This window comes from Lingula anatina, chromosome 1 (genome assembly GCF_051362555.1).
Source record: "Lingula anatina isolate TDL-2025a chromosome 1, LinAna3.0, whole genome shotgun sequence".
NCBI classification, from domain to species: domain Eukaryota; kingdom Metazoa; phylum Brachiopoda; class Lingulata; order Lingulida; family Lingulidae; genus Lingula; species Lingula anatina.
Genome location: NC_141767.1, coordinates 33,604,907 through 33,618,617, shown reverse-complemented (window position 1 = coordinate 33,618,617; position 13,711 = coordinate 33,604,907). Strand labels below are relative to the sequence as shown.

At 33.5% G+C, this 13,711-nt stretch overlaps 2 protein-coding genes across 5 annotated transcripts; one reads left to right on the top strand and one right to left on the bottom strand.

The window, feature by feature from the left end:
• Positions 1 to 1,108: 1,108 nt before the first annotated feature.
• LOC106165713 (zinc finger Ran-binding domain-containing protein 2) lies at positions 1,109 to 5,406 on the bottom strand. Of its 4 annotated transcripts, none has more exons than XM_086998722.1 (9): positions 5,300 to 5,406; positions 4,595 to 4,647; positions 4,110 to 4,215; positions 3,769 to 3,851; positions 3,469 to 3,548; positions 3,105 to 3,245; positions 2,628 to 2,922; positions 2,192 to 2,314; positions 1,109 to 1,969 (listed from the first exon to the last, which is right to left on the bottom strand). In XM_086998722.1, exons 1-9 carry the CDS (start codon positions 5,356 to 5,358, stop codon positions 1,794 to 1,796), a joined length of 1,116 nt encoding a protein of 371 aa, XP_086854848.1. In that variant the 5' UTR covers positions 5,359 to 5,406; the 3' UTR covers positions 1,109 to 1,793. The 4 variants fall into 4 exon arrangements, with proteins under 4 accessions (XP_086854848.1, XP_086854849.1, XP_013411383.3 ...); XM_086998723.1 differs by having other exon boundaries at positions 2,637 to 2,922; XM_013555929.3 differs by having other exon boundaries at positions 1,798 to 1,969; positions 2,660 to 2,922.
• A 158-nt stretch (positions 5,407 to 5,564) lies between these two features.
• LOC106165711 (endoplasmic reticulum metallopeptidase 1) lies at positions 5,565 to 13,490 on the top strand. The gene is made up of 14 exons (XM_013544031.2): positions 5,565 to 6,140; positions 6,655 to 6,782; positions 7,084 to 7,189; positions 7,417 to 7,563; positions 7,758 to 7,850; positions 8,095 to 8,307; positions 8,656 to 8,885; positions 9,131 to 9,314; positions 9,500 to 9,690; positions 10,075 to 10,218; positions 10,501 to 10,700; positions 11,052 to 11,167; positions 11,669 to 11,853; positions 12,117 to 13,490. Exons 1-14 carry the CDS (start codon positions 5,591 to 5,593, stop codon positions 12,285 to 12,287), a joined length of 2,658 nt encoding a protein of 885 aa, XP_013399485.2. The 5' UTR covers positions 5,565 to 5,590; the 3' UTR covers positions 12,288 to 13,490.
• Positions 13,491 to 13,711: the final 221 nt, after the last annotated feature.

The following is a 13,711-nucleotide window of genomic DNA, read 5'->3' as shown; positions in this document are numbered from 1 at the left end:
AATTTTTACTATATTATCAGTTTTTTTCTTTTGCTACTAAAACAGAACAATACTTTTTTCCCAAAATACGTTTGGTTTTATTTTTTATTTGCAGGTAAAGCATTTCAAAAAAAAAAAAAAAAAAACCAACCATGCAATGTATTTTAACAATTCAAGCAAGAATTTATGTGTAAGAGCTAAACTTCCAAAATTCAGTAATTCTTGAACTAAAATATAAATTTGGTGCAGTGGCTGTATTTTTTCATTCCCTTGGTCATCTCACAATTGCAACCCACCATTTAGTACATTGTCATCATTGTCTTCTCCAACCTATAGCTTTTCTTAAACAGAATTAGATTTTTAAAAATGCAAGTTCCAGATGCAGTGGTGGAGCTAAACATGACCCAAAGCTGTTGGAAAGAAATCCAAATTTTGTCTTCATACTTACCTGTTATGTTAAACACGAAAGACTATCACAAGTGCCAATAGTTGTTATAAATGCTGCTTTGCATATTCTTGATAGATTTAAAATATTCTAAATTTGGAATTTCAATTTCTCAAAAACAATCCACTGTAACTAGGCAATATTGTATTTTGTACATATCAAGAAGTGGGTAATTAATCTTGAGGTGAGTGTAAATATTCAATGTCTAAATTTTGCATTTCAAAGTCACAAGATGATGAACTTCTAGGCTTCTGCCTCTGTATGTTGACAATTGTATTTTCAATTAGGATAGACAACTATCTTTAACAATAACTTGACCAAATTTTTTTTATCCGAATTCAAAAGGAAACTCAATCATATTTACTGCCTGTAATTCAATTTTCAACATTGGGGCTTACTAATAAGTAGCAAAGCATATACATGGTGGGGGGCATGTCACTTAGTTTGGGAGGACATATTTCTGGAAGAGCTAAAGACAAAAAAACAGAAAGAGATTGAAAGCACTATGCACTTGTATAAAATTCCTATGGGTTAAACCTGTAAAATCTGGTTTTAGATAAGGATGCAAAAATGAGGTTGCAAAAGCAATCAAGTCAAAACTTTTTAAGTGCAAAAGGCAATATCACGTGGTATTAAAAATGAAATTCCACCAAGTCTTAATGAATAACTTTTGAGTTATCAAAATCTGAAGTTCAATGTTTTTTTAATCCACAAGATTTATACTGTCATCTTTGTTTTCAGTGTTTTAAAACCTCCCTACAGTCACCAAATGATGTTAAGCAACTTTATCAGCCTTAGAATTTCTATCGTAAATATATGAATCACAACATTTGATGATATAATCCAACCTGTGCATTGATTCAAGCCATTAGCAAAGAACATTACATCACTTTATGTAAAGAGTAGAACGTTGTTCTACAGAAATTCATTTTGGGATTGAAAACTAACAACATTAGAACAAATTCATTTTGGGATTGAATACTTACAACATCATTTTCTAAATCCACTCAAGTACATTAAATGCATGCACAAACCACAAAATTACATACAAAACCATACATGAGCTGGCTTATGCACAAGCTGACAATGATGAATAAAATGAGATCAAGAATGAATTCTTGATATCTCTATACATCTACTACAACCTACACAAATAAAACGAGACAAACAGTTAACTATCAATAAGTTGATAACAACTTTTACATTACTTCTTCAGAAATTTTACAAATATTGTTTTCTATATTTCCTTTAAACTCTCCCCCCTCCCCTTCCATTTCCGTGCCAACTAAGAGCTACGTTTGGTAGATCCTAGGTGTCAATAAAAAGAATGAGGAAAATAGAAAAATTCTAAGGATTCTTATGATTGATGTTAAGAGCTGCAAGAAACACTGACACAATATTTCTTTGCATAATTATGCCAGGGCATCTGCGATAATAACCCAGAAATCTCTTTATACCAGTAACCTTGCAAACAACTGTTAACTGGTAACTTTGGTGCACACTGACTGAGACTTGCTATATCTTGAAGCCTGCACGGCTTAATGCCTGAAAAAACAAAAAAGAAATAGTACACATCTCTGATAAGACACTCACTTCCTATCTGTCATGTAAAGACTATTATAACTCGGCTAAGATGAAAAAATATTTTTAATGATACTTTATGCATGACAGAGAAACATTTCCACTGAGCAAGGTACTGTATGTAGGCTGTATCTAGGTTATTCCAATCATCATGACCCCAATTTTGCTATCCCCAACAAATCAAACCTTGACCCGCTGGAGTGTCTATGTCTGCTTCTGGAACGGGATCTTGGAGACCTTGACCGAGATCGAGACCTACTCCTTGTATGTCTTCTATATTTTGATTTACGGTCCGATCGTGAACTTGACCTGAGAAAATATAATCAAGTGGCTTGGATAATAGTCATTCAAAGTAACAATGGTGTCAACATATTAGCGTATAGAAGTTCATGTTCTAACAAGCTGAGAACAAATATAGTTTCCCCTATGTGCAGGTAATTATATGATATCTAACTATATTAAACTCTATGACTTAATTTATTTTTCAAACTATAACAAATACAAAATCATTTATAACACAATAAGCCCCTGTAAATACTGAATGTACTTGCTTGTACAGGCTCCAAACCCATCCAAATATCAGCACACAGACAATGAAAATCGTAAGAAAACTGATATTGACCTTGACTACCTTTACCCATATACCCAATATACCTGGACCTAGAACGGGAATAGCTGCGTTTTCTGTCCCTGCTTTTGCGATTGCGGGATCTTGATCTGGATCTTGACCTTGATTTTGATTTGGAGCTTGACCTTGACCTAGACCTGGATGAGGAAGAAGAGCTGGATCTTGATGACCTTGACCTAGAAGAATGTGACCTTGATCGTGATTTCTTCTCTTTTCCGTCCTTTTTATCATTCTCATCATCACTGCCACCACTTAAGTCGTATTTAGATAGGTCTCCACCTTCTTCATCCTGGAAGAGAACAACAACATATCAGTGATAATAATGAAAAATGAACTTTGCAATCTGAAAACCCTGGACAGCAATAAAAAAAACTTCCCAACTGATTACTATATGTAAAAATGTATTAAAATTGGACAACACATAAATATACTTAGTTATGCATTAGAAAGTATATTTGTTAATCTATGTACCTCATCTGAATCTAGTCGATACTTGGATTCATCAACATCATCATCGTCATCATCATCGTCTTCTTCTTCTTGGGCTGTTTCCTCTACCACACTAATTACAGGGGGAAGCTGGCCCCTGAATTTTTTCTTCTTTCTCCCAAACTGAAAAATGGAAACACTTATATTATATTCTAAAAGTGGTAATGTTAAACAAGGACATCATAATGTATATATAAAACCCATCACAGTTTAAGGCATACTCAAGATTTAATGTGTGAATACGTATGAGAACAAAAACTAATGTGTGAATGCGTATGAGAACAAAAACAATAAACAAAAAACAAAAGTGAAATAAAATGTCTAAGAAAATACCAGAAGTTCCTACCTCATCATATTCTTCATCAGAGTCATTGCGATCCTTGTATTCCACAACTTCTTCTCTTTCCATGTAGCCACCTCCAAATCCTAAGATTGATAAAACCGATAAACGCTTAAAACCTACAATGATACATTCCCATTGTTTCTCTTTTTCTCCCTCTTTGCATTTTGGAAAGAACATGACACTTAAAATGAAAATTTACGAAAAAATTTTAACCTGAAACTTAACCCTGAACATTGCGAATCAGAATTTCCTCAGAGAAAGGCTAGTCTGTGTGGCCCTTACACAGTATTGTATACTTCTCACCTGTTCTCTCTTCCACTTTCCCAATTTTGGGTTGGTTGCACAGGTTGCAGTGACTTCTCCTCGCCCAATTTACATTTCCACATCTGGCAATTTACAAAGCATTTTAGATTTTCAAAAAAATTTAAAAAAACAAAGGCAGAAATTACTTTCAGGATTTGTTAAGTTAACAGATAATTAAATAAAAAAAACATGATGCTTCCAATTTTGAAAACTCTAATGACCTCACCTAAATGGGAAAAATTATAAACAGTACAATTATATATTATTTTCAAATTCACAATAATGATTAGAAAAACTGGAGAATTTAAGTTATTACATCATAAATATGAAAAGCTACGAACTGTTTACACTGCCAATCATCAGCACTAAACAAGCCTTTGCTCTTCTCTGCTAAATTCTTTCCAATTTCTATTCCACCCTTCTTAATGCTGGTCATTTCTTGTTTGTCTGGAATGAAATAATAGCAAACTTTCATGAAAAAAATATATAATAGTTACAATGCACAAAAACAAAACAGCAAATATGTAAAATGTGAGGGGTTTCTAGAAATAAATATTAAATGTAACAAAACTATATCAACCAATTGAATTTATATAAAACAAATTAGCTGTACAAAACAACTAGAATATTTCCACATCCCAGAATGAGCTTTGAAAATGAAACAAAAAATAGAACAATTTGACTAGATTCAATATTGCAAATTATGCAAATAAATACAAGATGAAATATATATAAAAACAACATTGCTTATTTTGCAAATATTTTGAAATATTTCAAATAAAATAAAAGCATCAATTCAAATTTCAATGTGATTGATCTGCCTTACCTTTTCCACATCTGTTGCACTGGGATCGTCTTGCAAAATTAACATTACCACACCTAAAATCACACAATTAGATAATTGTAGATCTCAGACATTAATGTTGTCAATGACAATTGTTTTGTATCTGGGAACATGTTGAAAGTTAGGACAGCTTTCTGCACTGAAATGGTTATAGAATGAGCCTCTTCATTTTCATTTTTATTACCGAGTAAGTGCATGTTCTACAAAACCCCCTCAATCTTAGAACTAGCTAAACATTGAAAACCCTTTTAAATTGAAAAAAAATATGTCACTCTTCTTCTACCATAAATGTCCAAAAACATGGCATGCTCAGAAACCACTCATACAATAAAAAATCTAAATATTTTGACTCTTTGAGACGAAGCTAAAGAAGACAAATTTAGGTGCAGGTATATTTGCAAAAAAAAAAAAAAAAAAAAAAAAAATTATCACGCATAGCATGCAGAACATGGACACTGGGCTTCTGAGCTTGCACTGGAAAACGCAACAATTCTGTTTATAGTCTGAGTCTGTTTTGTGTTTTACCTGCAGCAATGTTTCTGTTGTTTCATTGCCAAGTTTTGGGGCCCCGGTAAGTTCGAATAAATAACAACTATACAAAGTTTGCAATCCTATTAATCTCAAGCACGCAATACTTAAATGTTTTGCTCCAGGTCAACAATATAAAACACAAGAATAATGACGTACTTTGGATCAGGACACATCCAATCCCCATCTCCACCACCTCCACTGCTTCTTCGGGACATCTTGGATTACCGACTTCTCGTTGCCGATCTATTTCTCGCGAGAGCTTTAGTAGCCCGCAGCAGAATGTGGAATTCTTTTTCTTAGCAAAAATAATGAATTTGTACTTTGTAGAATTGGAGAAATATTAAATACTTTATTTAAATTAATTCCACTTTTTTCTGTTTTGTTTGGATAAATCAAAAAGTCAATATTATTGATTATATCAATTCATTATGTGCGTTACAGCCCAAGATGGATTCCTCCATGAGGAAAAGAGTTCCCGCCTCAAAGAAAGCACCAAAAATTGTTGATGAATGGGTGTATGAAAAAAGAAACGAAAGACCTATAAGGGCGCCTTTACTTCCGGAGTACGTCTGGGTTATTGTATTTGCCTTGAATTTTGTACTGTTTAGTTTTATACACCTTGCTGACAATAGTTATCCAGAACCGAAATTCTTGAAAACTGCCAAACCCGGAGAATTTGTCGAAGAAAGAGCTAGGGAGCATCTTTTAAAACTTACAAGTTTTGGTCAGAGATCGGTGGGAAGTCAAGCAAATGAAGTCCACAGCGTAAAATACCTCACAGAACAACTGAACCAGATAAAGAGCAATGCAAAACCAGCGCACAAATTTGATGTTGACGTTCAAACAGTCTCAGGGACTTTCACTCTTGAATTTCTTGGTCATTTTACAAGTGTATATGAAAATGTAAATAATATTTTGGTCAAAATGGGGCCTCATGAAGACACTGGTACAAGCCTTTTAGTAAATTGCCATTATGATACAGCTATTGGGAGTCCAGGTAATGTGTGTTTGATTGAGAACCTGTCTAGTTTTCAGTTTCACTTTCAGTGCATTTTGTTGCACAAAATTCTAGTGTCAGTATGTAATCTTATTCAAGATTTTTTATATGTGTGCAAATGCTCTCAAGAGAGGAACAGACTTCTTCTCGTGAAAAATTCAATAGAAATTGTTTCCTGTCTCCAAACAAACTCTTGAATAACAATATTGCTCATGCAACTTTTATGATGTGCCAGTGGATTTTCCTGGTGAGATATTTATTGTCATAATTTGACCTATTTCAAAATAATATTGAACTAATCTATCTGTAAAAATGTGTGTGTAAAAGGGTAAGCGTGTTAAGTGTGTATTTTTATCAGGTATGGAAAATATCTATCTTATAAGCCTTGCTCTGTCAGATAGCATTAAAAAAGGTAATGTAAAAATATTTGAAATGTGAAGTTTGTATATGAAAAGACTTAGTGAATATGTAAAACAGTTTTATTCATAATTGGAAGCTAAATGTTCTTATACAGGTGCCAGTGATGATGCAGTAAGTTGTTGTGTGATGTTAGAAATCCTGCAAGTCTTAACTCAGCAGGACGAGTCACTGCCGCACAGTCTGATTTTCAACTTCAATGGAGCTGAAGAAAATGTTCTGCAGGTGTGTGTCTCTCAACATTCTTTTGGTTGATCCAATAGTTGATTTGCTTAGAAAATTTAACTTGATTAAATTAGTTAGTTTACTGAATGCTTTCATGTGCCTAAGCATCTTTTGTGAATGCAGTGTAGAAGAGGCATACATTGGCAATATTAACAGTGTGGTACATAATTTTATGATTGTAATGATAGAATAAAACCCCAAGTGCTAGATAATGTACAGTCCTGAGGATATTTCCATTGCAGTGGTTGTTGCTCATCTAAGAGTTTCCATTTCAGTATTGTATTTTTGAATACCATTTCAGGCTGCACATGGATTTATAACTCAGCATCCATGGGCCAGTAGTATCAAGGCATTTGTCAACTTGGAGGCAGCAGGGGCTGGTGGAAGAGAACTGGTATTCCAGACAGGTAATCATATGAAGATAGGCTACAGGATTTTTTCCCCAATGATTATGATAATGAGTCCTTTGATTGTGTTATAAGTGCAGGTTTTATGCTGATTTCAATTACTAATGTGTACACAAAGGTCAAATTTGTAGCATGCATAAAACTATTTTAAGATGTAGACTGATAAATACCATGAATCAGGAATCCACAAGTATTAGTTTGCAAAACACCGTTTTTGTCTTCTCCAGGTCCAGAGCACCCCTGGTTGATCCAAGCTTATGCCTCTGCAGCTGATCACCCATATGCCTCTGTTGTGGGACAGGAGGTGTTTCAAAGTGGCATCATCCCATCTGATACTGACTTCAGAATCTACAGGGACTATGCACACATACCAGGTAACAATCCATTACTACTGCTTTGCAAAAAAAAAAAAAAAAAAAATTCAAGTAGTTTTTTGAAAATAGAAATTTCCATATGCTGTCTTTTCAAGTTAAAAGTAATCAGATTAGTATCAGTTCTACTAGTAAAGCATATCTTTTATCCATGTTAGATTATTTCTGTATTTGTCATTATTACAATGTTATTTCAGGTATTGATATAGCCTACATATCTAATGGGTATGTATACCATACAATGCATGACACTCCAGACAAAGTGCCTCCAGGATGTATGCAGAGAGGTGGTAAGCGGACACTTCTTTATCTTATTATATTTTATTTGTTTACATTCATTTATTATTTTTTAATGTTTTAAACTGTGATGTAAATAAATTTAGTTGAATTTGAGTATGGTAACGAGAGCTTCATTTTTAAACAAATAGATGAAGATATTAGCCAAATAAATACTTTGGGCCAAATTTATCCTGAACTAGGGAAAATTAATAATAATTCCTTTTTCTTTTAATAATTCTGTTTTTTTTATTCTAGGAGAAAATGTTTTGAAAACCATCCAGACTCTGTTGGCCTCTCCTTACCTTGAACACCCTGGTGACTATCGCCATGGAAACATGGTGTTCTTTGACGTTGTAGGAACATTTATGATATCCTATCCAGAAAGGCTGGGGGAAATTCTGAACTTGTTTACTGTTTTGTTAGTATTTTGGAGGATTGGAAAGAAAGTTGCTTCAGAAAGCAGCAAAAGTAAGTCTGTATGTAAGACACTTCTCGGAGTTTGATGTATGTTTTCATATTGTTTTTTCTTTTCTTTTTACTGTTGCAGTGATTACAGTTAAACTGCCTGTCAATATGTAAACATAAACTGTTTTATCATTGTGATAGACATTTGATTGATAAGTAATAAAGCAAATTTATTGGCTGTAAATTTCTATCAATGAAAAAAATTAAAGTGATCTGCGGACCTGAATTGCAACTTGAATTTCACGTAAGATAGCTACCTGCAGATTATTCTTAGTGGAAAATGTATGAACTACTATGAAAAATTCCAAAAATGTGAAAACTGAAATATTGTTATTATTCATTTTCTTTTAGATCTGCATGGCCTCTTTTATGTAACAACACTGGTGAAAGCTCTGCTGTGCATTCTCATGTCCTGGGCTGCAGCTGTATGCACAGTGATTGGTGTAGCAGGATTGCTAATGGCAACTCAGTGCACCATGGCCTGGTATGGAAATCACCTCTGGGTGGTGGGGTTATATGTCTGTCCTGCTGTAGCTGTCTCCATTGCTCTTCATGCATACTTCAAGACTCTGATATTTGAGGTAACAGTGTCTTTTAGGTTTTTCGCTCACTGTAACTTGTTTTACATTGAAATAGCTATCACATGTGTTTTTGGTATTATTATGTTGCAAATATTTCTTTTTACACTAACTTTTTTCTACAGATTACAGGGAACTAAACAATTTCATATCCACAAAACCCAAATTTTTAGAAGTATGATAAACATTTCTTGAACCTTAAATCGAATATGTAGTTTACAGAATAATTTTCTGTTTATTTTCTGAAGGACCAACAAGATGAGTGGGAGTTGGAGGATGTATTCTTTGATGCCAGTCTTAGTGTGTGGACCATGTTCCTTATCATTCTAACTTACAATGGCCTTGGGTCAGCCTACTTTGCCCTGTTATGGACACTGCTACCTATTCTTATAAGGGGCTACCTAGCCAAGTTTATGAAGATTACTGCCAAAGGTAGAGTTAAACAAGTCAGGGTATTGTGGAAAAAACATGCATTTCTAATGGTGAATAGGTACATTTATAAATAATTAATATCTGCCTTTTAGACAATCTACCATCAACAGTCATTAACTTTAATGTAGTCATGGATTCCCTTCTGATTTCAAAATTGTTATTGTTATTTTATATTCATTTTTAAGGTAACTTGGCTGGTTTTATGCTGCTCCACTTTGTGGCTATTCTGTTTCCAAACCTAATGTCACTGTACGGGCTGTATGGGTTATTTGAGATGTTTGTGCCAGTCCTGGGGCGGATAGGAACCGAGGTGTACCCAGACGTGGCAGTTGCTGGGATGAGTGTGTTTGCTGTGATAGTGTGCATGTTATTTCAGGTAGGTCATTTGAGCAGTTTCGATATGGAGCGAATTTAGTCTTTTCCGAATGCAACACGCAACTTATTTCATTTGACTGTAGAAAGAAAAACGTTGATTTGGAATGTCTGAATTTGAAATAGTAATTGTATATTCACTTACACATGGGGAATTATAAAGGACCCAAACTCTAAAAAGGGGGTTAAACTACTGTCACTGATTTATTCTGTTAGCAAATGGGGGCCATTTTTGTGGAAGTGTTTCAAGAACCCCAAAGGGCTGTGGCTAGTAAGCCTTACTTCATATGACAGCACTGAAATGTCAGTCCTGTTTCGATTCATTTGTAAAAAGCAACACCCTGTCTGCATTGCCTAATGATTTATTATTATTATTATTATTTTATAGCTTGGACTGGTTTACACAACACATTCTGTTCGTAAGATATTGTCCCTCCTGACAAGCATGTCTGTGATAGCTTTGCTCCTTGTCATTTTTACTCCCTTTGGTTTCCCATATCAAGAGCTCACTCCACAAAAGAGTGTTTTGCACGTAAGTAATGATTATTTGTCATTGCACTGATGAAATGATCCAAAAATCAAGCACTACAATTTATTATGATAAGGAAAAGATTTATTAGAAGGAACCATGTAAAAGTACAACAATTGTTACGCTTATTGAAAAATTTTGATTAATTTATCTAGTGTAATAATTTTACTCCTGAATTTTTACAGTTTGGAGTAAAACAACCCATGCTACACTGTTTTGATCATGTAATTACATGATATGTCATCTAATGATATTGCTATTAAAATTTCAAATTTTTGATTTCAGCATATAGAGCGTAGATTTCACACTGTCTCAGGAAATCTTTCAACAAAAGACTCAGGGTTATGGTACATTCCATTTGATCAACCTGGCACCCTGTCGTCATGGCAACGCAAGATACCCAGGTTGGAAGAAGGCATTGTGGCAGAGTGCAAGGGTCCATACTGTGGTTGGCCTTACTATTATCCCATGCTTACACTCATGAAGTAAGCATGCTTCAGATTTTACTTGAAAGATTTTATAAAGAGCTGTCAAATTTTGGATAAATTTAGAAATATTTATTTGCAGCTTTATGTGTCGTTTCTGTAAAAAACAAAAAGAAAAAATTTAGCAAAAGACACACTTTTTTAAACCAGCTGGTTCTCTTTAAGGAGTTGTGCATCTCCTTTGTGAGAGGTGTTTGTGGAATCTTTTGAAATTTATTTCAATTTTTTTTTTTTTTTTTTTTTTTTCAGATGTAATTTGAAGATGAATATTTCAAAATGTTTGGTTTCAATTTCGTTATTTCATTTGCAGAATTTTAGCTGTTACACAAAAATGCTTTATGTTTATATTAGGCAAACCTACTACATTCCTTCTGGTGAGCTAAAAGACACACCCAGGGGACAAATTAAGCTGGTGTCCAGAGAAGACCTTAGTGACTCCAAGCAGATGTTAACATTTCAAATTGAAGGTAAGACAAAAATGAGTGTCTCTGGCAGGTGGAGATGTGTGAAAGAGTTATGGTATAATTGAGACATTAATTCATCAAAAATTTTCTTATATTTAATTTAGTAGTTCTAGTACTGAGAGTGCAAAGTGCTTTTGAATATCAGTACAGTCTATCTAAAAAGAAAATCAAAAGATTGGATTAATTGACAAATCCTTATTCTATGTCTTAAATTTTATTGTATTGTCCCACCTAATGGAAAAAATATGATGATATGCTTTTAAGTATATAGCCCAGTAGAATTGTACATTTCAAATGTAAGAATTTTAGTTTGCAATACATTTATACATTTTAATTTTTCGTAGGACCTTGTATACTTTCAAACGAAAAAAATAAAAAAAAAACTTATTAGCATTTGTTTATAATGTTTGTTAATAAAGCTTGTCTATGTACAGTGAAACATAAAAGACATAGGCATATAGTCCTAACGGTTTTTGGTTAATTAATTTTTTTATTTTGTCATAGGTCCAGATCATATGACCATATTTTTCCAACCTAAACCATGGTCCCACCTGGTCAAGTGGTCCATGGGTGATGGTAATCCACTGCCATGCTCCATGCCTCCAGAAGCAGAGGGAGACCACTACTTTGTGTTTTACTCATATGGAACTAAACCAAAGAAGCCATACCAGTTCTGGATTGAATTGGAGGTAAATATACTGTGCTGCTGTGCTGGGTTATATTTGTTATATATTATGAAGTGCAGTGGGTTACTCAAATTTACTTTCTTTACTAGTATGTTCCTCATGTACACAACTGTATACTCTAACACACATACACACACACACATGCACACACTCACAGCATCCGTAAAAGACGGCAATGATTAACATAATGACATTTTTTATTTCTTAGGTAAATTTCACCACATATTTTGATATTCAGCTGATTAAATTTTTTGTCTGTACCTTAGATAACAGCTGACCATCCTGCTGACAAGGGATTCATTGATATAGCCATAGCAGCCCATCATGTGCATGAGAAGTACAGAGAGACCAAAGAGCTTATAGAATTCCTGAACAAGATGCCAAAGTGGACATTCACCACTAACCTCACAAGTACCTTTGATAATTATATTTTCTAAATTCATTTTGGACAGCCTTCTGTATAGATGTGATAGGAATTTGCTGTGATTTTTTTCTATGAATAAATTACACAGGGAAAGTAGAAAATTTGTTGATTTAGGTATATTTTTTTTTTTGTTTTAATTTCTTTTGTTGTTATGTTAACCAACCCTGAATGGCAGCTGTGCCATTGCTTGCTGTTTTTTGCCAAGGTCGTTGAAGTTGAAATGTGAATTAGATACTAGTAAATAAAATTGCTCAAAAGAGATGAAGAGAAACTGTTGTATTTTAATAGGTGATAAGAGACACGTCCAAAACTCTGTATTGTCCAAAGCTTTATGTTTCAAAGATCACCCAGACTTATGAAGCACAAATATTTAGTAAATTTAGGTTTAAGATATAAATGGTAGCTGGTGATTCGTTATTTTATTAAAGAAATGAATGATATTTTAACCCTTGGATGTAATATTTAGGTAGTGTTTCATCATTGTACTGATGGTGACTAATTTAGACATTAATTGATGAAAAAAGTTGATTAAGATTTTATGAGCAAGATTGAATTGATGATAGAAAACTGAAAATAATGTATTATCTGTCAGATTTGCAATATCTCTCTTTCCTGTCGTAGGAATTATTGTTTTACCAGCTGAAGAACATTATACTTTTATGGCAATATAAGTGGATCATGTTCCACATTCTGCAAGTATTTGTACATTTCTATGTATTATTTTTTTATGCTAGCCTTGTGAAGTGTTTATTGTTGCTTAATTATTTTATGTATGCACAAACTTTTTTTTTATTGTAAGGTACCTGAGATGTTTTGACTTTTGTAAATATCACTGAGGATAATGCAAAATTTTTTAGATAAATTATCTTAAATTTTTACCATTATGACATGTATTATGTAATATGCATAGTAAGAAGGTAATTAACTTTTTCCCTCAGTGGCAGTGAAAGTGAGGAAATCTGTAGTTTAGTAAATAATAAAAACATTCCAGTCTCTATTGTTAGCATTACCCATTATCTTAGTTTACCTATGTTTTGACGAATATTCTTTTGAAATATATTCCTTTTTTGTTTGTTTGTTTGTTTGTTTGTTCTTACCAAAATACTTCCAGGGTTTTATTACTTCCCAGTTTTTGTGATTTGCTTAAGGCTTTTAAAGAGCAATTGTATCATTATGGCACCACTGAATAATAAACGCAATCAGCATGCACACTGTGTATTGATGTTTCTTTGCTTTTTTGCAACATTCTGATCCTCTAGTGCCTTTTTCATAGTGAAATAAATTCCTTATTTGGTTTATTCCTTTTTAAACTCATTTTATAATAAGTTTTACTGACAGGGTCAATTCCATCCATTAACAGAAGTATGCTAGATTGGAATATATTTTCCTATAATGACTTATTCATGTAAAGATTATCCCCAAAGAATAAACTGAAAA